This window comes from Halichoeres trimaculatus, unplaced genomic scaffold (assembly GCF_033239565.1).
Source record: "Halichoeres trimaculatus isolate MK-OKI-2021-1 unplaced genomic scaffold, fHalTri1.1 fHalTri1_scaffold_15, whole genome shotgun sequence".
NCBI classification, from domain to species: Eukaryota; Metazoa; Chordata; class Actinopteri; order Labriformes; family Labridae; genus Halichoeres; species Halichoeres trimaculatus.
In genome coordinates this window covers 34,898,497-34,926,242 of record NW_027437193.1, presented here as the reverse complement: position 1 = coordinate 34,926,242, position 27,746 = coordinate 34,898,497, and the positions used below count along the sequence as shown (strand labels likewise).

Below are 27,746 nucleotides of genomic sequence, written 5' to 3'. Positions count from 1 at the left end.
GAGAGTTCCACGAGTCAGGGATGTTCACAACATGAATTACTGATGGAGAGACTTTATTCAGGGAGTTCAGCAGTTAGAGAGATTTCAAAGTGAGCTCACTCTGCTTAACATAATAACTGACAACATCAAATCATCACCTCACTACAGACTGTGTGTGTGTGTGTGTGTGTGTGTGTGTGTGTGTGTGTGTGTGTGTGTGTGTGTGTGTGTGTGTGTGTGTGTGTGTGTGTGTGTGTGTGTGTGTGTGTGTGTGTGTCTCAGCAGTAGTCAAGTAGACTCAACAGACTGATGAAGAGCAGAGCTGTCGAGCAAAGGACCTGGAGAGACAGAGAGGGGCAATGTCACAGTTTAGACCTCCATATACAGGATAAGACTCAGTTAGCTTAGCACACTAACAGCTAACAGCTGTAGCATTCAGGGGTAACTTCTCACTTTGATACTTTTTACACTTTCAGAACTTTAAGAGCCTCAGAATTTTCAAACACATCACAGCACTAAGATGCACACCAGGGCATACTGCTGTGTCACAGTTTTTCTCCACTGGTTTGGCTTTTTTTTTTTGGAACTTTATTTTTATTTTTATTTTCCAATTTTTTAAGCAAAGAAAAACAGAACAGAACATTCCTTGACAGCCTCATAGGGAAAGTATGACAATGCAAGGGAAATAAAAAAAAACAGGTATATGAATAGATAGAAAGAAAGAAAGGAAAAAATGACAGCTTATCGTGGTCTGTAGAGTTAAACAAAGTGAATAAATGAATAAAAGAAAAAAATAATGATCAAATGGTTACTTAAGGGGTAGTTCCACAATGCACAGTTCCCTTTAATTAAACAAATATCCTGCTATAGGTCGCCATCTTTTCACAAAAATGTCAGACTGTAATTGTAAATGAGCAGTTAAAGCTTCCATCCCATACACCACCTTCAATTTCTGTTTCCACTGTGCCACCGAAGGTGGCATGGAATCCATCCTTGGAATCCTGGGGACCTCCTGCCCTGCATGTTTTAGATGTTACCAACTCCAACACACCTGATTCAAATGATCGGCTCATCATCAAGCTCTGCTGGAGCCTAATAATGAGCCATTCATTTGAATCAGGTGTGCTGGAGTGGGGTAACATCTAAAACATGCAGGGCAGGGGGTCCCCAGGACCAGGATTGGGAAACACTGATCTAGTGTATCAGCCAACAGATTTCTGTATATATGGGAAACGTTTTTTATTTGGGATATTATGTTTAGTTGCATGAATAAATATATATATATATATATATATATATATATATATATATATATATATATATATATATATATATATATATATATATATATATATAATTATATTATTATATTGTTATATTGTATTTCATTTATATAATAATGAAAAATTCAACTAGGTCAAGTGTCCATGTCATTTTGAGAATGTCATTTCAGTTTGAAGAAATGAGCCAAACCAATGGAGAAAAACTTTAAGAAGGGATATACACACTGAGCAAAATGCAGAAACAAAGCAAAACTCAAGCACATGTCTGCTCAAAAAGATGCATAAAGAAATAAATCTCCAGAAGTTCATTGATGAATAAAAATCACAAGGTGTTAGTTTGTTGTTGGACCAAAAACTTGCAGGCTATGGTAAAGACAATTTTAAAGAAGTTATGGATATGAGTGTATCTGTCTGATTAAATGATTAATGGTCATTTACTGTACATGTTTAAAGATTGTTGGCTAAGCTAAGACTGTTATAGTTTTGGTATAGCAACATTTAAAGGCCGGGGATTAGATAGATTGATACTTCTTTCTCCTCCTTTTAACTACTGTAAACTCAGAACTTGAGAAGTTATTGTCTTGTTTTGTTTTTCATTTTTGCTGTTTGTCATGTACATGAACGAAATATAGATTCATTCATTCATTCAGTCATCCATCTCTGGATGAGCCTAGATTTACCACACTGTCACATTTAGTCTCAGCGTGTTACATCTGTCAGTAAAGACTGAAACCCAAACTCAGGGCCTGAGTCAGGCAGTACTCACTGAGTCAGCTCCAGAGCTGCTGTCCAGTCTCACAGGGCTGCTGTTAATCCCAACCCAGAAGGTTGGATAGTTCTGGACCACGGTCACACTGATCACACCAACAGAGACAGTCAGCTTGTGTGAGATTGGTCTGTGATGGATGTTTGACACGAGCACACAGGTAGGATCATGATGAGGCTCACCTGAAGTAGATATCTCCATAGTTACCACTGTTAGGGGCCTCCCAGCTTACTTGGATCTTCTTTTTCTTGGCTCCTGTAGCCTGACTGACCGTCGAGTTCTGTAACACACACAAAGACACACACTTTGAGGCGATTGAAAGAGTAAATGATGTTCTGCATAAAGTTAAAAACTTGGTCAGAGTGTGTTTTGAAGTTTATGCCAGGAAAACACACACACACACACACACACACACACACACACACACACACACACACACACACACACAAACACACACACACACACACACACACACACACACACACACACACACACACACACACACACACACGCACACACACGCACTTACCTGCTGGTTCTGACAGTGCAAAGCTGTGAACTGGGAGGAGTTGATGTTGGTGAACTTCCCTACAGGCCACATCACAGCTGGAAAACAGGACAAAGAGTGTACTTGCAGTTTACTTTTATATGGAGCTCTAATGGGACTGTCTCACTGCTGGAGACAGACTCTGGTGGACACTGAGGGAACTGCAGTTTACTTTTATATGGAGCTCTAATGGGACTGTCTCACTGCTGGAGACAGACTCTGGTGGACACTGAGGGAACTGCAGTTTACTTTTATATGGAGCTCTAATGGGACTGCCTCACTGCTGGAGACAGACTCCTGTGGACACTGTAGTAGATGTTTCCTTCTCCACGACTCTGAACACCTCTCTTTGAACTCTTTCTTACCGTCTCCACTCCCGCTTCGGGCCTGTAACAGGAAACCTTGAAAGTCAGAGGAGCTGTTGGTCTCCGCCTCAACCATCACTGAAAGAGGGAGTCGTAGGGAGAGAAGATAGAGGAGCAGAGGGGGAGAGGAGACACAGATGGGGAAATGATGAGGAGCCAGGCTCTTCCTCTAAAAGGGTTCACAGTTACACATGGGGGAGGGGACAAGGTGAGACTGGTCCCAGAGAGGTCATGTAAATATGACCTTTGACCTGGGAACAGCCTCTTGGACTGGAGGTGGAGGCTTGGAGTGCTGGGAGGCAGACAAAGATCTGTACCTGTAAGGACTCCTCCTGGTCTGTAGGTGGAGCTGGGTGTGGACACAATGAAGGGGGGACGACTGCTGGACGGGCTGAAGGGAGGGTGTACTGGCATCAAGCTGCCACAGGAGAATGCCACTGAGCCATTAGAAAAACACACACACTCCTCTACACAACACACACTCACACACACAAGGAGGAGCTTCAGGGCTGAGAGAGAGACCTGCAAGACAGACAGACAGACAGGCAGGCAGGGTGACAGACAGGGGACAGACAGACAGGGGGACAGACAGAGAACAGACAGACAGGGGTACAGGTGAACAGACAGACAGGTAGACAGGTGAACAGACAGACAGGGCACAGACAGGGGGGACAGACAGGCAGACAAACAGACAGACAGGGGCAAGATGAGCAGACATACAGACGGGCAGGGGGACAGATGTTTTTATCAATGAACCTTTTTTAAATAAACAACCTATTTCCCATAGTAACCAGGAGGTCAATCAGCCTGGATCTGTGTGACCATAGTCCTTGAGATTTTGTAGGAGGGCTGGAATTGAATGGATGGGGTTCTCAATAAATAATAGTGTGTCGTGTGCGTATAATGCTATTTTATGTTGATGTCCACCCTCATCTCTAATTCCTTGTATACTGGGGTTGCTTCGGATTAATTCTGCGAGGGGTTCAATACTAAGCGTGAACAACGCTGGCGACAGTGCGTCCCCTTGCCTCGTCCCCTGTCCCACAGAGAAAAAATCAGAACATTGGACACTGACTTTGACTCTTGACTGCAGGTTCACATAAAACACTCCAATCCATCTTTAAAAAAAATTCCCTGAAGCCCATATGAGCCAATGTTTGCTCCAAAATGTCCAGTCCAGCCTGTCAAATGCTTTCTTAGCATCTAGACTGAAAGGCATTGATGGAGTCTTTCTGTCAGAGGCAATAAATTGTAGATATAAAGCTCGTTTAACATTATTGGTGCTCTGCCGGCTGACTTATTTCTTTAAACAGAAATTACATGCCTTAAACTTTAAGTTCATTTGTCAAAACAGTCTAACAGTTCAGCACATCATCATCAAGACACAGTTATTTTTTCACAGTTTCTTCAATCTAACTCTAACAAATACAATGATTTGGCAGACAAACAGACAGACAAACAGGATCAACCAGCTGAGACGAACACACCCCAGTGTTTACTTTTGTATTCATCCGTCTGAACCAGCTGAATCAGCCAGCTGACAAAGATCACTGAGATCACTGTGTTAGCTGGTCCACAAAGTGGTCTGGATCTAAAGGGCCTGGAATAAATCCTCCCTGACTCGGTCGGGATGAGAGCTCACAGCTCAGCTCTGTGCAGATCAGAGTGGAGATTCTAGCAGCTTATCGATGTCACTCTTTAGAGAAAACTGCACAGAGCTGTTCAGAGCTTGATCATCGTCATCATCATGATCATCAGAGAAGTTTGTGAATCAAACCTGGGGATGGCGCAGAGAGCGGGGGAACATTTGAGCAACTATTGGTGCTCAAACAGGCCACAAAAACGCAGTCCTGATTTCCTATAAAACCCAGTTCTTCAAAGTTAAACTCAGACTCACCTACTGACTGTTAGCTGTGTGTATCCAGTCTATAACATGGTCCAGGACAAGGGTTTGACGTGAACCCTGTCTCCTACTGTTCGTAAAGCATCTCCTGGTCTGCTATGGTCTGAGATCCAGCTGGTCTCTGAGTACTCACCATGTCTGCAGAGCTCTTTCCTGATCCAGTAGTCCTTCTTGGCCAGTATGAAACCTTTAGTGTCCCATTGGGAGCAGGTCAGGTGAGGTACCTGTGAGTGTGGCGTCACCCATTGGAAAACTTTCTCCAGTAACCATGACGATATGAACTGTTCACAGTTGATTACACCTGGTCATTATGAGCCACAAACAAAGAGCTCAGGTTTCAGGTGAGAGTGTAATTAGTACCTGTAGTTAACACTCCTTGTGGTAAAGCAGAGAATAGTCTGCCTCCTTTACTTTGGTGACCATTCAAACTCTGGTCTGGATTTCTATGGACACTCTGAAACTCAAGCTTCTCCCTCTCAGTGTTTGCTGGGTTGCTTTGTTTACAGGTCTTTATTTCCTTCCTCATTCTTCCTCTCGTGTTTTTATCGGCCAGGGCACTTTTAATCTATTTCTTCAAGCAGAAAGCAAGAGTGATTGAGTTCAACAGGTGATCTTTTATTCTTCATGTGAAATACAGTGAGAAACAACATCACCTTCAACAGCAGCAGCTCTGTGAGCACCAACAGGTAAACACCCAGCTGAACACAGATTCATGGAGTGGTTAGGCGACCGGGCTGGAGCACTTCAGAGACATTTTTAATCACAGTTTCTTTAAATTGCACACCTGGATAATCCACGGGGGTAGGACTCCTCTTGTGGAGTTGAAAACTTAGCATTTCTTAACGATAGTTCAGCTGTTACAAGGAAATCAAATGGATGTGCATGTGTTTCCAAAGGCAGTTAGCAGATGAACCCCAAAGGACTCCTACACTGGCTCCTTAGAGGAAGCTGGACTTCAGGGTGACCTCAGGGTTAGAGCCAGCTCTGCAGCAGGCTCTAGCAGGAAGCAGGAACGTATGCCCGATCGTGGAGCTCTGTGAGCTGATGGGGGGGTGACAGGACACATTGTCTGTGTGATTCACAAAGACTGACGAGGCTAACAGCAGAGCCCTGAAGAGTACCAGGATGTAAATTATGCTTCCACCAGCTGTTACCATTAGACTGTGACACACCATCAGTCAGAGTGACGGACCGGTTTCAGACGATGACACCTGACAGGTGATCATGCACACAGTCTCAGCGGCATCACCCACTGACTGAGTTTTGAAGCCTCCTGTAAATGGTAAAGCTGATTAAACCTGTTCATCACTGAGTCTTTATGAGTACTCTGAGTGTGTGATCACAGCTGAAGATGTTCACACAGAGATGAGGGGCAGGAAGTGATGACAGCAGCATGTCGCCCACTGAATCATGCCCCACAGAACAGTGCTGGGTATGTGCTGCTCTACACTGCCCCCTCCTGTTAATGCATTTACTGCACCTTGCGTCCATTGCATTCAATTTTTGGGGCATGCAAAGTTAACACTAAAGCAGAACTGGGGGTGTGTGGCAGCCATGGTGTGTAACGTAATCCTAACAGTCTTGAGTATTCAAGTCTTCCATCAAAGGTCTGATGAGACTGCAGGGCTCTGTTCACACGGTGTCATCTGTCTTTGTGATGGAGGTTATATCCTCTGTTCAGTTCAGCAGCTGGCAGAGATAACATAAGCTGTTCACCTGATAACTCTGTGTGTCTGTCACCAAATCAGTCAGCATTCCGAGGAGCTATATACATTTTGCAAACCATGAACCTCATCTGTAACATTTGGGGTTTAAGAGGCTGAAATTAGAGTGTTGCTTCATTGCTCCAGCCTCAGCTGTAACAGGTTTTAACTGGTTCAAGAAGCTATGTCTCTGGGGATCCTTCCTGTGCTGTGCTGGGGGGGGGGGCAGTGAGCAGACAGCAGTGTGTCCTTCAGAGGGAGTGTGTTCACATTAGCAGGGAGAGGCAGATTCAGTTTGGAGAAGCACCCTGGGCTGAAGCTTCAGAGCAGGAAGAGATCTGATGACTGGGGGCAGAGAGTCGTTGATGCTTTTTATGATGACGATGAAACAGATTCATGTTCAGGAGCGGGCTCAGGGTCGAGGAGGGAAAGAGGTACGTGACCACAGGATGACCTTTGACCTTGAAAGGGAGTGTCATTTCTAGCAGGCTTTGTGTAACACCAGGATGAGTGTCATGTGACCTTTGGTGCCAGTGGCTCAGGGTGAGAGGGGTTGGGGTCAGAGTTCAGGGTCTGGGGGCCTTACAGGACTGACAGCAGGCCTTCCTGTAGTACCAGTGAGAGCACAGCTTCACCTTCAGCACCAGGGCACAGTTCGCTGTGGCTTTGTCCTGGCAGGAGTCATCCACGGCTACTGATGCTGCTGATACGGCTGCTGATAAACACACACACACACACACACACACACACACACACACAAACACAGAGTGTGAGTGCTGCTATCTGACTAAAACATGTCCTGAAAGGATGCAGGAGGCTGTATTTGTGGTGGTACCTGGAGCCTGGGTTGGACAGCTCTGCAGCTCACAGCTCTGTCGGGCCTCTGGCTTTAGGGCGGAGTCGCAGCTGTGGCCCCTGGTTACAAGCTCCTCCCCCTGGTAACACTTTACTTCTCGAACCTGCATGCCACTTCCACAGGTCTTACTGCACTGAGGGCACAGGGGACATGGAACAGTGTCTCTTCAGTGTTGTAACATGTCCCAGGAGGAGTCCTGTCAGGCTCACAGGAACCACTTACCTGGGACCAGGAGGTGCTGAACCACTTGGAGCAGGGTCTCTGGAAGCAGGACGAGCTGCTCTCTGGTTTGTTGTTCTGGTCACAGCTGGAGTCAGGAAATTCTTTAAACACACCCCCTTCAAGCCCCGCACACACCACCTGACGCCGCCGCAGGCCACGCCCACATGTAGCATTACACTTACACACACACACACAAATACACACAAAACACACAGTGTTCAAGTGAAAAAGAACACATGTACAAACTTTGTACGTCAAGCTCCTTAAAAATACTTCGAATGATTGTGTCTTCCTGTTAACATAAATGCAGGATATTAAAACAAAGAGACTTTTTAATGAACTCATCAATTTTTTTTTTGAGTTTCTTAAATCCTAGTTTGATGCTCAGTAACTAACGTGACTAACGGGTGCCCTGTAGCTGTTAGAAAGGAAGCTTAAAGCCTTGTTGATATCCAACACCACCCTCACCAATGACTGGCTTAATCACTCTGCATCAGGAACACACAAGCAACATAGCACAGACTACGTCCATCTTACATCTTAGTCTGTGACCACAACAGAGAGGCAAGGGCTCAATGCTCCAGTGCTCGGTGGCTGTGTTACCACAGGAGCAGGTTACAACATTGTTTGCTCAGTCTGTGGATACAGAAATAAGACACAGCCTCGCTTCCACTTTTAGGTTTCTGTGCTGAAGAATGGCTGAAGAATGAGTGTTCATGTTTCATTATGTAGGACCTTTGAGTTAATAAACATCAAAAAGTGTGACTTGTGGAGGGATGAAGGGCACACTGGGGCTCAGGTACGAAGCCCTTTCTGACTATGGAACAGGCAAACAGCACCTGGACATGGACAGTGATGATGCTACTTGGTTAAAAATGGAAATTAGAAAACAATGTTTCAGTCTGTATCAGGTTAAAAGGAAATAAATTTAGGTTACTACACCTCCTGCAGATAACTCAGCAATTTTGACAGAATGGATCATACTAAATCTGAGCTGTGCACCAATTGCAGTGCTAAGACCAGGACCAAAGTTCATCGTCTTTAGACCTGTGAATTTAAAGATGAGTACTGGAAAATCAAAGCAGACAGACTTCACCTCGCTCTTAGCACTTAACCAAATAAAGGTCCTCTGTGTCTGCTGTTTGGGTTGCTGCATGTACAGCTTGAAAGTTCACACTCCAAAAGACTTTAATATGTTCTTACTTTCTGCGCAAGGAAAAAGATATTACTGACATGGACAGATTGCAAACCTCCAACAACAGCTGGGGGGCACAAGATTATTTTTGATATTTCACCCATGGGATAGCTGACTTAATGATCTATGATCAATGTTTTCTATGATATCTGGTCCCCAAAAATATATTGGTACAAGATTGACCAGCATGGTAATGAAGGGTCTGATAGATCATAAGGGTTTGTGACTGATTCCTTATGAAATTAAACAGATCATGATAGTTTTTGGTGTGTTGTGATCAGTGCTGCCACAGTTACTTTAAGAAAGTTTTCAGATTCCTGATTACTCTTTTAAAAAGTAACTTAGTTACTTTACTGATTTTAATAAATTTTAAAAGTAACCAAGTAAGATAACAGGTTACTTTATTATTTACATTCAGCAGCTGCTGACAACACCTGCAGCTGCATGATTTGGCAAAATTGTGCAATTGCAATTACAATGAAAAATAATATGAGTTTTCATATTTTGCTTTAAAGGAATATGCAGAGATTATTGGTAGTTGTGTAATGTGTACTTTACAATAAAAGAATATATATATATCATTTTTATACATTTTGATTTTTAAATTCAACTAAAGAAAGCTTTCACAGTACCATTTTTGGTGCACTATAGCACCATTAAGTTACATTTTAGATTCAATCACATCTTTTGAACTCCTTGTTTTAGTCTAGTTTGGTTTTTACCAGTTTCATTATTATTTGTTAAATCTGTAGGCTGATGATTCTGTATTTGTAATTCAATAAGCAAAAATAAATGTTACTGGTGTGTGAGCTCACATAATCCTCAGTACCCTGTTTGGGACACCCCCGTCTAAAAAGTCTGGGCACACCCCTGCTTGTCACCGGGTGCCTTGTTGTAGCTTACTTTATGTTGCTCTGCTCCTCAACAGATGGATTTATGCTGAACATGGGACAAAGGGACACACAAAGAGAAAGACAGGACTCACCTTTCCCCCAGGTAAAAGTCAAACAACTTCTCAAGCGTTTATGGCCGCAGTGCTCTGATCTCTCTCTAACTGATTCCTAAATGTTTCAGTAAAAGATCTCAAGCAAACTGCCAGCACAGAGTGAACAACAAACCTTCATACTGTCATCTTTAGCCAACACAAACTCAAAACAGGGAGTGTATTTCCAGCTAGAAAACGCACATCTCTCTTGTCTTTCATTGTAGTTTACGCTTGTGTGGCTGGCTGCACCTGAGTTGTCCTCATGCTGAAAACGTGACTTGTCGAATGAGTGACTCCTATCATTTCGTGAGATACCAGAAAAAAGCAGATACATTTTTTTAACTAAGGAGAATTAAAATTGCACAGTGACTTGGATAATTAACTTAAATCTGATTACTGGTTTGGAAATAGTGATATGTTAAATCAGTCATCACAGAAAAAAGTGCTCAAATTAGAGTAATGTGTTACTAAGTAACACTTTACCGGCATCACTGGTTGTAATGCTACAACAATCTGATCTTGTTTGCTGTTTTCTATGTCTGAGGTGTAACATGGCCCCGTGTTTTGTTTTGTTATATCTGTTGTTTTACTTTGACTCAGTTTCCTGCGTTTTGCTTCTGTTGCTGGTCTGTGTTCTGTCTGCCAGAGATCTGTCCCAGTTGTGTAGTTTTTGTTACTAACTTGTAAATAAAAAAATCAATAAAGATATCATTAAAAAAGGGAATGTAACTGACATCACTCACATGCTCTGTAAGACTAACCTGTTGCCATTCCTGTTCCACCCAGTGAGGGGCGCAATCCCTGTCCCCACAAGGATGGATGGCTAATGGGCGCAGCGATTGGTCACACTGCTCCTCTGACATCACCACCCCACCTGAAGATCGGCACATCACTGCACGCACCATCCTGCCCTCCCCACATACACCTGAACACTGGCGCACACACAGGCAAATATGAGCGTTTAAATGGTCTGGCAGCATGTATGAGGTGCGTGCGTGTGTGTTTGTGTTCCAGCTCACCGGTCCCCAGTCGGTAACCGTCCATCTTCTGTCACAGGGCGGGCCTTCACACTCCTGGCTCTCTATTGGCTGAGAGGATTTGTTGCAGAGTTTCATGTCCATGGAGCAGCGAACTTCTCTGCTACGAACTCCACGAGAGCCACACCGGGCTGAACACTGACACACACACACACACACACACACACACACACACACACACACGCGCGCACACACACGCGCACACACACACGCACACACACACGCACACCATCATTTTCGGATATGACTTCAGACACCCGACTCTGACCCTGTAAGTCTCGGGGAGCCCTACCTCTGACCACTCAGACACCTCCCACTGGGGTCCACAGCTCTGGCCCAGGCAGACCTTCCTGTTGGCTGGTTTGTGGAGGTCATGTGACAGACACAGTGAGTCGTAGACAGAAGAGTCGAGACCGGGCGACAGCATCCTCCAACAGCGCACAGTGCGGTACTGAACACCCTCCCCACAGGTTCGAGAGCACTCACTCCACCCACTCGTCTCCCACCTGTAGAGGGGCGGGGCTTTTCAGTCTCCTCTATTATTGGACTATTTTTAAAGTATCAGTGGGTAAAATCACTGTTTGTTTGGTACCATGCTGTGATAAATGTAACACTGTTGTGCTGTTCCTGCTGATCCACACAAGTGTCAAACACATAAAGGGTCATAGCTGAAATGTTCCTTTACTGTTTGTTCCTGTCACACACAGTCTTTGGCCACATCAGGCAGATTTATTTATCCTGGATTCCAGTGAAAGAGTAATGAACCCATGTGTGCTCATGATGAAAATGAAAGGCTCCTCAGCTCACTGCGCTCTTATCTGCATGTTACCTCAAATCTACAGTACAGTGGTATGAAGGTTACCCACAACCGTCCATTTGATGAACTCTTTTTGTCACCATCAACACCATAAGAGCTAAGTTTGATCTTCCACAACAGGAAGTACCTTGGAGGACATTCTTTCCCAGTGCAGAACTCGTGTGTGGGCTCAGGTCGGGCCAAAGAGTCGCAGTAGCTGTCGTCCACTTCAGTACCATCATACCTCACACAGAGAGCATAGCTGGTGCTGATACCTTGACAAACACAGACAAACATGGACTCAGAGTACAGACGTAAAAGGTAGGGTCTTAAAATAAAACAAACACTTTCACAGGAATAGGCCTGCTCAATCATCTCCTCTGGGCTTCTATACATGTGTGTCAGTGTCTGCCTCAACCCCCTTTTCGGCCTTTAAGCTGATGTTTTGGTTGTATTGGGACATTTCTGGGTGGTTACCTCAGCCACTCACAGCTTGACAAGCGCGCATGTGACTTTGCGTGTTGATAAGCACTTGTAAGAGGCTATCCCGAATGGCTATGCTAGTGGATGTAGCTGGAGTAAGACCAGCAAGAGAAACAAAACCCCAAACAGATAAAGATTGGCTTTATCTGTTTCTCAACTACTTTAAAGTGAAAGAGGCGGCTTTAGCCTTTACGGCTAATTTCCTGCTGTAGTCCTCAGCCAGTTGTCAAATAGGCAGCCTAAATATAACCATTAAGTTTTTAAAAAAAAGTTGGATAGCCATTTATAGCAAACTAGCTAGCTGGCTAAAAAACTATCTTTCATCAGGCCCACTAACTAGCTTAATAATCATGACTAACCTGTTTGGAATTGTGTTATACTGTAAAAAGAAATAGCGAGCCACAAATCAAACTTTGCTCAGGGACCCATAGAGGCTGGGGCCAGCTCTGGTGTTACCATGTGTTTACCTGTTGTACAGGTGGAGCTGCAGGGAGCATAAGCAGAAACCTTCCAGCGATACATGTCTGCCAGACTCACATCAGCATCCAGACCCACATCAAAGTCATTACTGTGGTCACAGGGAGCGGCAGACAGACAGACAGCCAGATGGACAGACAGACAGACGGACAGACAGACAAAGGCGGACAGACAGACAGACAGATGGACCGATGAACAGACAGATATCTGAAACATGATGTTATCTCTACATTTCATAAAAAACACCCATTAGTCTTTAATTATGATGATTAAGATGAGTTTCTAAGTCATGAGAACATTTTTCTCAAACAGACTTATCCTAAAACACTGCTGAAGGAAAGTGACACAGGTGTGTCTCCTACCTCTCTGCGCCTGCTGCCTGGACTGCAGAGACCTGTTGCAACCTCACCAGGATGGCAGCAGGTGTATCAGGACCTGTGTGTGTGTCTGAGTGTATTCCTGTGTCTCCACCGGACACTGTCTCCACACGCCTGCCACTGAGTGTGTGTTTGGCAGGGTGTGTGTTTGACTGTGTGAGAGTGTGTGTCTGGTTGGGATGTAGCTCCTCCATTAGCAGGTAGGGGGCGTCTTCAGGGGGAACACCCTGACTGCCTTTGGGAGGATGTGGACAGAGGAACAGAAACTTTACAAATGATCATTTAAATAGATAAATGGTAAATTAATGACTAAGAAAAGCTAGACTTCTCAGTTTGTGACCCTCTGAAAGACGGGGACACAGATGGCTAGCCCTCAAGGGGTTAAAACTTTAAAATGTGTTTTTAAAAACGTCTGAAAGCAAAGCACTCCTTCATTTTTAGACTAAATACAGAGCAATTTCTGTGTGTGTCTGTGGGTCTGATAATGGCAAAGCCTGATGTGCTTTATTCATGCAGAAAGCCGTCCAGGGATGGCGACCTTACACATTTCAAATGATACAGTACCAATGCTCAGCACCTGATAATCGGTATCAGTACTCAACAGTACTAATTTATGGTACTTTTTTTGTGCGTTAATGTGGTAATAAATATCAGTTAGTTTAATAATAAAATCTCTTTTTTTTCCAATTTAACATATTTATTCCTTAATATATAACTTTGCAATGCTGTGTTCATGTCCAGTATGGAAAATCACCTACTCTTCTTCTCCCTCACAGTCACAAGGATGTGTTAAGGTACCTAAACATGGTATTGTTTGATTTGACGTGAAGTGATACTTGGTATTAAAGACAGAATTTGGTCATTACCTATAATAGTACCTAATTTGGTACCTATACCCAAAGCCATTCCATATGAACAGATTACACTGTTTCCTGTGCTGCTGTAAATTAACCTCCTCCATCCATGATCCATCATCATTATCCATTTAGATCACCATGGCTTCCTCTCTGTGTGTTACCATTACATTTACGGTTGTACTGTATATAACCATGCAAAGTGATTTAAAGACCATTTTATGTTGATGGTAGGGGTTTTTAAATAACTACTGATTAAAACAACCCTGAGTTTGATTCCCTACCTGGATAAGAGAGCAGCACAGTGTTGTCTTCAGCAGCAGCTGGCTCAGTGATGGAGTTTGAAGAGCTTCCTGCATGAGCAGAAAAACAACTTGTTATGACACAGTTACTGAAGAATGGAATGAAGTGATGCAAACTAACTTTATGTAACGTGTACGGCTATAACAGAGTCACTCAGAAACTCCAATAATGAACATGTTTACAGATTTTTAAACGTGTCATATCAGAGCAGATTTTAACAGGTATTAATCTGTGGAGCACCAGGACTTGGATGACAGCCTCATATACAGCCAACATCAGCTTATGAAGGCCCCATGGAGCTACAGAGCTTTTAGATTTGTCAAAAGGTAAACAAACAACCAAACCACACGCTGCACATTTAATTCAAGATCCCATATTATGCAAAATTCCCTTAAGACTGGTTTTGTAACAGTAATATGCTTCCCCAGCCTGTCTACAAACACCCCCGATATGAGAAAATTCTATTGTCTCCTTCTTTTGCTTGCTCCAGACAAAGTTTGCTTTCAGAACATGTGTCCTCAAACACGCGGAGTTGAGATCTGCCCTGCATGACGTCATGCACAGCAGAAGTTGAAAAAAAAGTAACTCCTCCAGGCCCGCCCCTTGTACTGCTCCTTCTGTGCAATGTGTTTTTCACTTTGGCTGCTCAGCTGCTTCGGTAAAATAAACATGGCGAAGGAACGAGCAAAGCACGGAGGTTGCTCTGTTGTTGGCTGCACAAAAGAGCACAGAAGTCTTTTTTCACTCCATCATCTAAGGTTATGAAGACGCAGAGGGTTAATTTCATTTTTGACGAAGATGCACCCACAACAACTCCTAAAATGTTGTATGTGTGTGCTCACCATTTCACTTTGGACTGCTTTCTCAACGAGGGCCAGTACAAAGCAGGATTCACCAAGAACCTGAAGCATGGATCTGTAACAACCGTCCGTGACCCAGCCACATACGTGGGAGCTGTAAGTTTTACTAATTTAGCTAGCTTTATATACACAATGTTATGTTTTGTTTGGATGGATGTGACTACTGGTCGTGGTAGCCCCCGACGGAGCTAATGTTGTGCTGCAGGGTAGCGAACACACTCTCAGCAGTTATTATGGACGCCAAGACCACAGTCACCACTAATGTGTGTGTTACCGCTGCAGTTTAGTTTGCTTGATAGATGTCCCTCATGGTACTGTCTCGAGAAACTAACAGTCCAGGCTGCATGCAGTTCTTTCTGCTCGGTATGGTCATATAACTCTGGTTAGCACCAAGCTGCTAACATTAATAATGTTTACCTGATGGTAACTGCAGCAGCACATCAAGATACATAATATTTGTGACTAACCACTCAGAAACGTCCTGCTGCAGCCGTAGAGTTTGGATTTCTTCAGGCACCTCTCCTTCTGAGTCAGACTCTGGATCAAACTGCTATGACTGAACCACAGCGCTTCTATGAGCTATATCTACGCACTCTCTGTAAACAACACAGCATGGTACCAGAAGTGAAAGCCACACCCTCGTCCAAAGAAGTTGTGGGGGAGGCGTGGACAGGGCAGCTCATTGTCATTTAGAGCAATGCCTACAGAAACAGCTTGTTCTCAGGAGCGCTCGGGAGAGGGGATTTACAGAGTGGCTAAAGTCCAGAAAATAACTGGATTTTGAGGCAAAAACTTTAAATTGACTGTCCTGAGACCTCTGAGACCTATTTGAACTTGTTGAAAAGTTGCATAATATGGGACCTTTAAACTAATATCTTTGACACTTGATGATTTGATGTTAAATCTCACCATCCCACAAAGATATGACTCATTATAATGTCCGTGAGCTCAGAGTCTGCCGCCTCCTGCTGGCGGGGAGGGGTGGGGGGGTAATTCTTAGCTGTAAGGCAAGGATCACAAACAGAGCGCTTCATACAACGTGTAAGGCTGCATTCAAGAACCCCATCAACTGCTCATTGTCCCCAATACCTAATCAGCCAATCACAGGGCTGTGTAGAGGTCAGAATTTCCAACTGGAGAGTCGGCAGATCCATACCATGCCCGAGTTTACAATTCAAGATGGCTTCCCCATTTATAAACTGTAATTAAGGTCCTGTTATATCCACATTATTTTAGCATTTCTGACATTGTGCTGTCACAAGAAATCAGTCATACAATAGGGATGGGCAATGTTTTTCGACTATTTGAAGAGTTATTAATACTAAACAAATCAAATAGTTTATGTGACAATGGCTTTGTCCTGTCTGCGGCAGATCGCAGTTTTGCGCCAGAAGCCAGAATTGTTTTGCGTCAATTTCATAAAAAAGCTGGCTGAGCAGGACAGTTGTGCACAGAAAACATCTGAAATTCCCAGTGACTTTCAAAATAAAACAAACCGTGAACAAACCAGATCACATTTAACTTGACCACGGCAACAAACTGACATAATGAACGGTGGGAGGATTTACAGCCAAAATAAGAACAAAGAGACACTCAAATATGGATAGGGAAATCCTTTGAAATAATAACAAACAAAAATGAAGTGAAGAGCAAACTCTGTAAGGTCAGTATCAAGGGTTAGGTTGGTCGTCACTAACCCGTGACTGAGCGAGACATTCAGCAGAAAGTGCGGCGCTGTGTCTGCAGATCAACAGTCAGTGGTAGGCTAGTCCAGCGAGCAGCAGGTCTCTGGGAATAAAAGCCTTGTTGATGCCAAAGGTCAGAGGAGGGTGGACAGACTGGTTGGAGCTGATAGAAAGATAACAGGATCTCAAAGAACCCCTGGTTACAACCAAGGTCTGCAGAAGAGCATCTCTGAACGCACAACACGTCCAACCTTGAGGCAGATGGGCTACAGCAGCAGAAGACCACACCGGGTGGGTGCCATATCTGTCAGCCAAGAACAGGAAACTGGGGTTCCAATCACATGGGCTCACCAGAACTGGGCCATAGATGACTGAAAAAGGTCTCCTGGTCTGATCAGTCTGGATTTAAGCAACCACAGAAAAAGGCATGACAGGATGGCCAGCAAAACAATGGAGCTTAGAAAGTAGTCCAAACAGATATGATTCTCTTCTGCTCTCATGAAGAGGATTGTGCAGGGCTGTAAACACGTAGACTCAAGTGATATGTAAATTTAATCGCACGCAGGATAGGATGGATAACAACTTGGAAAAGAAGTCGGCTTGGCTCCGCTGTAATGGGACACCAAATTAGGTCATTTGGATCACCACAAAGATGACCAGTAAAACTCTAAAGCAGATTAAAAATTTTATACCCACACAATTTTTATCTCTCTTTGGGCTCAACCGCACCAGCCCCGATAGGCTGGTAACACTCTACTCCCTCCCATCCCATCCCACACCTTTCTACTGTGGACTTGTCTCTGGATCAGAACTCTTCGAGGTTGTCTCTGTGGCAACAACCTTGGCCTTTTCACCATCAGATGGCAGATATTGTTGAGTCTGGCTGGGGATGAAGTCCATGGGCTTACACATACACACACATGAAGTTGCATGGCACACACACAACATTGGACTCAATGTCTTCTTTGGCTCCATAACAGTTCAGCTGCAGAGGGTTGCAGTATCTAGGAGGACTGAATACCCCTGGTAGGACAGTACATACATGAGTCAGAGGATGAAGACTGCCTTCAACAGGGACAGTGTCCTTAGAGAAGTAATGTGGGATCATGTCCCATTTTCCAGGAATAAATATAACATAATAGAATAATATAATAGAATGAGAAGAAACTGTTTGCCACATCCTGAGTCTTCAAGCTGACACTCTCCAGCCCAGGTTTTCTTCTGTGGAATCATAGGCGCAAATCCCGGGGGGACGCAGGGGTCATGTACCCCCCTTCCATAAAGTTGTCCCCCCTCAAAAATCCAGTTGTAATTAATTTTCTAATAGTAATGGTTTTTTTTTCAATGGTGTAATACAAGTCATGCTACTTAAAACACAATGATTGACGAGTTTAACTATTGAAAGATCACACACACACCCCTCCCCGCGCGATCCTCGCAGTGGTTTGATCCAATCTATTTCTCCCTGCACGGATGCTGCAGCCGCGCACACACACGCACACAAATAGACGCATAGAGACAGAGCGGAGGGTCGCGGTCAAGTAAGTAGCTTTCACTGAAGAACTTATCAATCATAACTTCACTTGTTAAACAGACACACAGAGAAAATGAAAAGCAAATGTCAACTCCTTTTCCCGAAGTCTGACAGTATGCTTTAAAAAAAAGAAGGCGCTGATTAAGCCTCCATCTGATGTGGTGCGCACACAAAGACACAGACTACAGAGCGCCAAGGATCGTGATTAAGTGCATTAAAACACTGAACAATTTATAAGTTAATTATCACACCGTTTGTTGCTGGCTGGCAAACAGCCTCTCCTCTATGATGCAAAGAAGGCTGTGACAGATAAGACGGACAGGTGACATGCTGACATCCTCGTCCTCTCATTTATGACACAAATATTCAAACTATTTAAGATGCCTCTAGTGAGATAGAGGCATCTCTAGTGAGATTTTTGAATTCATAGATGAAGCCATTATTTATTAAAGTCTTGTGTTCTATTCTAAATGTATTGATTTAAAAATAAAGTAGTTATGACTTTGACTAGATCCAGTTTCTAATTCCATTCTGACTGTTAATTTTAACCCCTTATTGTCCTCCAATCAAAATCAACACTTTTTTCATTAAGTAAGGATTAAACAACGAGGAAGCGTGCATTAGACCGTTCTAAGGCACGACGCGGAGTGGGAACACCACGACGCGCAGCGGAGTGGTGTTACTCCGCGGAGTGCCTTAGAACGGTCTAATGCACGCTTCCGAGTTGTTTAATCCGTTTATACCATGGTCCCACAAACTGTAAACTTTAAAAGAAATAATGAATAAATAATGCGTGATGCACCACATGTGCTCAGTTGTTTGATGTGAGGTTTTTAGCCCACTGGTGGGACAGGAGGAGAGAGAAGTGGAGCTGTCTGCAGCGGTGCCTTTCATCCATTACGCGCACGCAGAGGGACAGAGGTGAAACTGTTGCTGTATCAGCCAATAATGGCATGATCTCACACCGATCACTGCTAAAACAACAGTTTGCTACTGTATGAAAATGGTGTGATTATGTGTTATTTTTAAAGGTATTATTGAACTGGCTCGAGTGGGCCAGTGGAGCGCGCAGTCAGCTGACCCGGAGCCTTTCAGTTTCACTTGTTTGGTCTCTGGGGCTCTTTCTAATTGTCTGTTTTCATCCTCAGTGAAAATGAATGTTGTAATCATCCAGATAAATATCAAACATATTTGAAAAATATCGGGGCGGCTCCGACGAGTCTGTGAGACGATCGTGGGGCTAAAGATTCATCTGTCAACCGCTCACACAAGAAGATAATCTTGCCCGAACGTCGGGCCCGATTTTAGTCCCCGACCAGATTTCTTCCCCGATTGTCAGGAGGACCGAATCTGGGTTAAATCGGGCGAGAATCCTGTAGTGTGAGCCAGGCTTTATAGAGACTGGGCCCAGTAGGAGCGCAGGCTGCCCTCACATGCGTTGAAATGTGTGTGACGCGTTGCTATGGTAACGCGCACTGCGGAGTGATACAACGGTGATTTAACTTGCCGAACTAACTTTTCAACTGGCGTGCATTAGACCAATCTAAGGCACGCCAGTTGACATTGGAATTCTCACTGACCATGGTATAATTTGTATATAAAATACTAATTATTGAGTTCATAGTGTTGTGGACGTGTTGCTTCCACATTCATGCCAAAACATTTTTTCATGAACTAAAGGAAAATTAAATCTAGGCTGATTATCCATAGTTGGGACTAGTCACTGTTTAATATCACAATATAAAACAACACAGCAAAAATTATAGCATTTATTTTTATGTCCCCCCCTAGGAATCAGTCTCTGAAATTTTAATGTTTATTGTTCCCCCCAACAATGATACAGGATTTTCGCCCCTGTGTGGAACAAGCCTGCTGAGAGGACCATAAAGACTGTCAAAACATGCTATGATAAAGGCCACCTGGGACAGTCTTTTGTAAAACAGGCTGGCCTGGAGTCTTTCAATCCTGCATTTTTATTAATGAGCCCTGACTGACCAGTCACTGGTAGAGAGAGGAAGAGGAGTGTGAAAACTTGTGTTGGATGTTGAAACACTCAAGGAGCTTCAAAATGAAAGATACACTGACCAAACCATAGATATACACAGAGTGACAATAAACCACTTTACAGAACAGGCTGTAGCAGAGTTACCAGGCTGGTTGGATAAGAGGATAAGTTGTAGGTTAGATGACATCATACAGGTGATGCTGTTAATTCTGCTTTTGTTAAGAACGACAATGGCTGGTTAGCTGAGTTATGCAAAATGAATGGAACATGGACTCACACATATTTAGCCTATTTCTCAATTTCTGACCCCTCAAAGGATCTGATCTACTAAGATCCCGAACAACGAGCACCAAATTGGGTGTGCAAACTAGAAAATTGCACAAACTGTTAGTGGGAGTGTTACAGGTGATCTACCAGTTGTTAACAGATGCAAACCCCCCTTTGAATTAGGATTTAGTGCTTGCTAGCAGCTGTCATCATGGATAGTTTGGGAGAGCAGAGTGGCCGTAAAGGAAAAATGAGGTTTGAAGCCATGGAGGTTGAGAAGGCAGACATACGGGTTACAAGCTACAACACAAGAGGTGAGAGCTGTATCCAAAATGGAGCACCCTCTGCTGTGGCTCGAGCCATCACTGCGCACACGCAGCAGTTTGTTTGTTTCAAAACACACCACAATATTCAAGTTTATTCGTGGTGTTTTGATTCATTTGATTGCACTAAAAATGTACACCTGAAATGTCTCAAGAGAAATGACTTTGAATCAGAATGGTCTGCAGTCCTGCAGCATTAATCTGTCACACATGCTATCAAGTTTGCACATATTTTTATCCACACACACCTTAAGTAAATCAGGTCCAAAATGTGTCACACTACTAGTTACATCCACCCATTCACACTAAGTTGACACTCTACGTCAAGAGATGGAGAATGAAGTTAAAGGTCATGATAATGTTCTCTGAGTGCTTCTTTGTGCTTTGTTGTTATAGGAGAAAAAAAACCTCTCATGATCAAACTTTCAAGCATTGAGTGTGTTGGTGTGAGATCAGGCAGCAGCAGGGGACAGGAAGGACTCACACAAAGCTTAAAAACAGATCAGTCTGTGACTCACTGTAGCCTGGTGGTGCTGGAGCTCCCTGTTCCTCAATGTCATTATGACTGATCACATGACTGGTGACATCAGCAGGCCTGTAGACCAACACGACAGCAGCTGGAGGAGGGCTGGGTGTCCGGATCTCCCACAACAGATCCTCCTCCTCCTCTTCCTCCTGCAGCTGAACATCGGATTGGCCACGGTTCCCCAGCCGCCTTCTGAATTGAATGTTTGCTCTGCTGTGATTGGTCACTTTCAGCTTGTCCCCTCCCATGTCCTTGGGTCCTATGGTGATTTGTTTCAGAGCTGTGATGTCATGAGATGGGACGGTGAACTCATAGGTGATGTGGGGGAGCTTCCCGTTCATGTTGTAGTACTGCAGGTCCACAGAGAACATCACAGGTCAAAACTTTCCTCTTCAAATGAAATAAAACATCTGCATGTACTGTGTGTGTGTGTGTGTGTGTGTGTGTGTGTGTGTGTGTGTGTGTGTGTGTGTGTGTGTGTGTTTACCATCACATTCAGACCCTGAAGCGTGGGTCCCTGAGCCATCATATACTCCAGGCCGTCAGAGAACACGTTGCTGGGTCGTCTGTATTTAAACACGGTTCCAGCCACTGGGAAGTTTTGAGGATTGTCAAACATGGAGTGTCCATTAAAGAAGAAATGACCCGCCTCATCGGAGAGGGCTGGAGAAGAGAAGAAAACAGGCCATCAATATATCAATATATATATATCAATATATATCAATATATATCAATATATATATCAATATATATATCAATATATATATATATATATATATATATATATATATATATATATATATATATATATATATATATATATATATATATATATTGATATATATTGATATATTGATATATATATATATTGATATATATCAAAGACCAAAGATCCCTGCTTTTATCAAATGGATATATTACAAACTATTCATCCACTTCATTTTGAAGAAAGTTCTCACCCAGGATGTTCTCAGTCTTGTGTCTCTCTATGATCTGAATGTCTGAAGCTCCAGCTGGTATGTTGGTGATGAACACATAGCCTAAAGACAAAAACACAAACTTTATGCAAAGTCACTTTTAACTCAGGCACCCTGGTCAAAAGGAATCACTGTGATATAGCCGTGACATCAAAGCTTTCTTAAAGCTGCATTAGTAGAATAGAATAGAATAGAATAGAATAGAATAGAACAGAATACATTTTATATATCCCCAAGGGGAAATTCAGGAGTCACAGCAGCAGTCAAGAAAACAAAAGTAAGAAAGTATATAGAAAGTGATAAAAAGGTCCTTAAGAAAATAGATGCTGACAGCTTGTCCATCATTGTCCAGTCCGCCAGCCTCCACCTCCACAGGGTCCAGGACTGAGCTTCTTCAGCAGTCTGTTCAGTCTCTGTCTTCTGGATCCTGTCTGCTCTTCCAATGTGGTGTTGGTGTCTGGTGTTAGCTCTGTTAGCTATGTCTGTGAATAGCATGATCCTACTCTGCCTTCTGGTTTTCCCTCTGTTGCTGGGTTAGCACAGCTAGCTCGTCCATCTTATTGGAGATAGATCTTACGTTCCCAATAACAATGGATGGAAGGACAGGTCCATGTCATCACTTCTTACCTGAGAACCAGCACGTTATCCTCACCTCCTTCTCCTCACCTTGTGGGAAAACATCAGGCCTTGCGCCAGTTAGCATTGACATGCTACAGGCTGCTAACAGCTGATTTCACATGTAAACAATGCAGCCATGGTTACATGAAGGATCTCCAGACGAACATAGAAGCAAAAATAGTAAAAATATCACTGAAGACAAAACCAGTTTGGTGTCCATGATCAACAAATGAGCCATACAAAGTAATGATCCACTCCAAATACAAAGATGATGAAAAAGAGACAAAGAAAAAATTACAAGAAATGGACAAGGAAGAGAGAGCTGCAGCAACAGACAGCCACAACCAACAGGGCGGCGCCTAGCCCAGTTTCCATTGGGTGTTCGGTTTGATCTGTTTGTTTCGGTACAGCACGTTTTTATGCTGTTTCCACTAGAGATGGGTACCAAATTAGGTACTTCTAAAGGCATTGACCAAATTCTGTCTGCTATACTGGACATGATTCATGTAAAATCAAACAGTACCAAGTTTAGGTACATGAATGCATCTCTGTGACTGTGAGGGGGTGAAAGAGTGGGTGATTTTCCATACTCGACATGAACACAGCACTGCAAGTGTATACATTGAGAAAATAAACATGTCCTTACTCTTTGATACCCTTCTGTTGGGGTGTCAGACTTAACTGATCTGACCCCAGAAGGTGGAGCCAGAAACACAGCAGTCTGTTGATTGGTCGAGAGTTGTCACTTACTGTGCGACAGCAGCTCTCTTTGGCTTACACGCCCCCTACCAAGAGGGGCATGGTTGGTTGTGGAAATGCACACAGGATCAGGCTTTACCAATCCAACCCGTACCAAACTGTACAGATCCAAACCGGACCACTTGGTTAAAACAGGGCAAAAGAAGCCTCTTGCAACGAAGCTTGTAACATACACACACACACACAGACACACACACACACACACACACACACACACACACACACACACACACACACACACACACACGCACACACACACACACACACACACACACACACACACACACACACACACACACACACACACACACACACACAACTCTGTACCAACCAACTTCCTCTGACTCTACACATCTCCAAGGACTTTCCCTCACTCCTTCCCCTGAGGGAGGACAACTTTGATCCCCTTTTACACCTCACACCAGAGACAGAAAGGTGGTGTAAACATCCCACTGACAAACCCAAAGTAAGAGCCTCAAAGAAAGCAGCATTCTGCAGTCAGTCCTCTTGGCTCGGTATTTTGTCAAAGAATCATCTCATTAAATCTCTAAGCGGTGTTGTGAAGTCAGGCTGATGTAAAACAGAAGTGTCACGGTTCAGTTTCAGTCGTGTCTGCAAAACACATGAAGTCTGACACCCAAAAGACATTCTAGATGGACTGATGTACATACTTGGTTTCTGCAGGGTTGTATTTTAGAGATTTAAAGATGTAAATTGAATAAAATCCCTCTTGAGATTATTTCCCATCATGCCCCAGGTGAAAGTTAAGAATAGCTATATCTGCTTTTGCACTTGTGCAGGTTTTTTGTTTGGCTCTGATAAAGATTTTTCCTTTCTTGCTGATTTTATTCAAGGTTCAAGAATTAGTACTTTCCAAGGACCAGCTGCCTTTCTGCTGCTTTGATCCTCACCTTGTGTCCCCAAATTCAGTTCATCAGGCAGATTAGGATCACCCTGCAGACAAACATTCTTTGCTTTGTTGTTGGTCATACAGGGTATATGCTGATATTCTGAGGTTAAATTCAATACCTTTTTAAGACTTTTTTAAAAACCTTTCAAAAAGTCTTAAGACCTTATCGTGACAATAAGCTGTTGTTAGCTACCGATCTTTGACAGTTGTAGTTTGCATTTTAACATAAATTAGGTAATCTGAGAAGGAATAAAGCTGGAAAGAATAAATGAAACTTAAGGCAGGTTAATTGACATTAACATTCTCACAAAAAGTAACAGTGGTTATTCAAGGCCAACTTGCAGAAAAAAAAAACAAGAATTTTATTTCATCGTTGCCAAATTTAGGACATGTGCTTAAGATGGTGTGATTTGCTTTCTATCAGCGCTACATACTGACGGCTACTAAGCTACTCTACAAACAGAGTTTGTTGTCACATAAGCCTATGAATATGTTGGGCTGCTAGCACTACATATAGCTGGTGCCTCACAAAATTACAACTTTGCTTGTTGTCACGTCTCAAACAACAGCGCTACATTGGTAAATACCTTATCTCAACTCGTTGTATCCAGTAAAAAGGTGACTTGAACAAAAGAATTTTTTTTTCCTAAACAACTGAGATCAGGGGAAGCTTTCTCTAAATCGTAGGAATCGAAGATCTCAGGTCATCAAAAGTCTGAGAAATTTTCTCGGGAGGCTTGAGAAACTCTTGTGATCTAGAGTGAAATATTTTGAGATGCTAAAGCTTTTTCTCGATCCTCACGCTGGTCTGTGATGAGTGTGACGAGCAGAATGATCGTCCAATCACCAGGTGAGGTTATTTTTGAAGGTTCAGACCCTGAAAACATTTTCCAACCAAATAGACTTTTTCCGTGGCAGATATTTGGAACTGTCTGTCTTTGGAGTCAAAGCTTGAACACCAATAAAATTTAATACCTCATAACATTAGTGTTAAGACTTTTTTTATACTTTTTAAGGGCCTTAATTTTCCCAAAACTGATTGATCAACTTTTAATACTTTTTAAGACTCTGCGGACACCCTGTCATAGGTTTAAAACCCCACCACAGCTTTGTGACCTTATAGAGGTCTTTGTGACCATATTCAAAAGCTGCATCCTTCCCCCTCCACAATGCTTTGAGGTCCCTACTGAACCATGGTTTATAATTACTGTAAGCCTCCACAGAATTGGAAATAACTCACAAATCATGCCTCCACAGAATTCGAAATAACTCACAAATCATCAACAAACTATGTAGGATGTAACCACATCAGTGAAGGAGTTTTTATCTTTGTCTTTTTCAGATTTTCTGGACTTTATTAACGGGAAAAGATTGAGAGAAAGTAAATGCAGGAAAGAGAAAGTAAAAAAAAAAAGTCTGGAAAACATGCAACTAAAAGTCCAAGGTTATGAGTTAAACTAGCAACCAGTGGATCCAATCTAGGATCTCTGATTCTGAGGTCTTTGAAGCTTGTATCCAAGACTTAACCTATGTACATGGAATCATGTTCTAAGGCTCAAGCTCAAACAAAGTCTCCAGGCTGTAATGTTAGTTCAGAGGGCCTCATGAGCAAGCCCGCTGCTACCGCAGCCATGTCTGTTTTTATTAATGCAGTAATCTCCACTAAAGAGACATTTCTGTTTTTATTAATGCAGTGACCTCCACTAAAGAGACGTGTCTATTTTTATTAATGCAGTGACCTCCACTAAAGAGACATGTCGGTTTTTATTAATGCAGTGACCTCCACTAAAGAGACATGTCTGTTAATGCAGTGACCAGTTTTCCAGCTGTGGTCCAGCTCAGTGGTAGAGTAGTTGCCTCTCGATCGGAAGGTTGGGGGTTCGATTCCAGCTTTCCTGCAGTCACATGCCGAAGTGTCCTTGAGCAAGACACTGAACCCCGTATTACTCCCACTGTTGGTCAGTGGCGTGTGGATAGATGTGAATGGTTTGGATAAAACGGATGCTTTCCAGTAGGAAAATCCACCATCATTGTGTGAATGTGGTATGTATGGGTGAGTGAAGACTAGCAGTGTAAAGCGCTTTAAGTGGTCTGAGAGACTAGAGGCTCACCACACCTGTGGTTCTATTCCAGCATTTAAGTTGTGTGACACTGTTGACAGATTTGACCAGCGAAGGGTCTGCGGGGCTCAAAATTATAGACGTTGGATGTGGATTAGATTTAGATGAAAAATAAATGTTTTTGGTTGAAGAATGCTGAAATGACTTTAAAGCTAAATCAAGAAGAGAAAAATCGAATGATTTCAATGACATGACATCTGTGTACATGTGTGTGTGTGTGTGTGTGTGTGTGTGTGTGTGTGTGTTACCTAACTGTGTGAGTGCCTTCCTGTATGATCCAGACACACGTTGGCATAAAGTCCCGTTCCCTCCGCACACCCCACATCTGTCCACCATCTTACTGCTGTACAGCTGTCCATCACAGCCCACAGGCTGCAGAGCAACAGAAATACAACACATTCATGAGTTAGGCCAGACCAGCATCTGACCATGTTTTAACACGATGAAACAAACCGCAAAACTCAACAATAAATACACTCCTCATTGGTTTACCTGACATAGTCCCTCTATACACACCCCATGGTGTTTGGTGTCTCTGCAGAAGGTCCCATCGTGGGCGGGGACCAGCAGCTGCCGCTCACCGCCGATGGTTGTGCACTGCAGGTCACATGGCTTATTGGAGATACTGATGTAATCAGCTGCACAGGAAATGACACGTTTAAGAACCATATTTTCTACGTTGACATCAGTATAGGATTCCTGTGGGCTGAAGTCTTTACTGAATTAGTGACATGTGGTTATCATTTAGGGCTGCACACGAGGAGCTCCGTGCTTCACCCTTCTTTACATGGTATCACTAATTCTCTCTGTGCAGAGAATGACTCTGCCACTTTTCACTGCTTTAACTGAAAACGGGCTATTTCTGAAAGTTGATGTCCAGACCTGACCGAACACACACACAGACAGGTGTCTGGCTGGCTGACAGGATACCTGGGTAGAGAGGTATCCACTGGAAGTATCGTCTTCCAAAAGCTTTGGAGTTGAACTGGGAGCATTGGTGCTGTTTGAAGCTCACACTGGGGCTGGGACAG

At 43.3% G+C, this 27,746-nt stretch overlaps 2 protein-coding genes across 3 annotated transcripts in view; both read right to left on the bottom strand.

Annotated features, from left to right (window-relative positions):
* Positions 1-257: 257 nt before the first annotated feature.
* Positions 258-3,354, bottom strand: LOC141804910 (putative ferric-chelate reductase 1). Its single transcript, XM_074689585.1, has 6 exons — positions 3,258-3,354; positions 2,941-3,018; positions 2,558-2,634; positions 2,211-2,308; positions 2,029-2,116; positions 258-317 (listed from the first exon to the last, which is right to left on the bottom strand). The coding sequence occupies exons 1-6, from the start codon at positions 3,352-3,354 to the stop codon at positions 258-260; spliced, it is 498 nt and encodes a 165-aa protein (XP_074545686.1).
* A 2,149-nt stretch (positions 3,355-5,503) lies between these two features.
* LOC141804483 (ADAMTS-like protein 2) overlaps positions 5,504-27,746 on the bottom strand; it is a 46,576-nt gene continuing 24,333 nt past the window's right edge. The window contains exons 5-20 of one of the 2 annotated variants that reach the window (XM_074688930.1): positions 27,646-27,746; positions 27,208-27,353; positions 26,964-27,087; positions 22,291-22,371; positions 21,819-21,994; positions 21,324-21,681; positions 14,113-14,181; positions 12,960-13,209; positions 12,588-12,688; positions 11,786-11,912; positions 11,134-11,347; positions 10,824-10,979; positions 10,566-10,736; positions 7,625-7,801; positions 7,382-7,535; positions 5,504-7,261 (exon numbers count right to left, since the gene is read on the bottom strand). The exon at positions 27,646-27,746 is cut by the window's right edge and continues 2 nt beyond it. In XM_074688930.1, the coding sequence (XP_074545031.1) occupies positions 7,113-7,261; positions 7,382-7,535; positions 7,625-7,801; positions 10,566-10,736; positions 10,824-10,979; positions 11,134-11,347; positions 11,786-11,912; positions 12,588-12,688; positions 12,960-13,209; positions 14,113-14,181; positions 21,324-21,681; positions 21,819-21,994; positions 22,291-22,371; positions 26,964-27,087; positions 27,208-27,353; positions 27,646-27,746 (2,554 nt within the window). In that variant the 3' untranslated portion in view covers positions 5,504-7,112. The remainder of the gene's footprint in view (positions 7,262-7,381; positions 7,536-7,624; positions 7,802-10,565; positions 10,737-10,823; positions 10,980-11,133; positions 11,348-11,785; positions 11,913-12,587; positions 12,689-12,959; positions 13,210-14,112; positions 14,182-21,323; positions 21,682-21,818; positions 21,995-22,290; positions 22,372-26,963; positions 27,088-27,207; positions 27,354-27,645) is intronic. The other variant, XM_074688931.1, reaches the window with a different exon arrangement.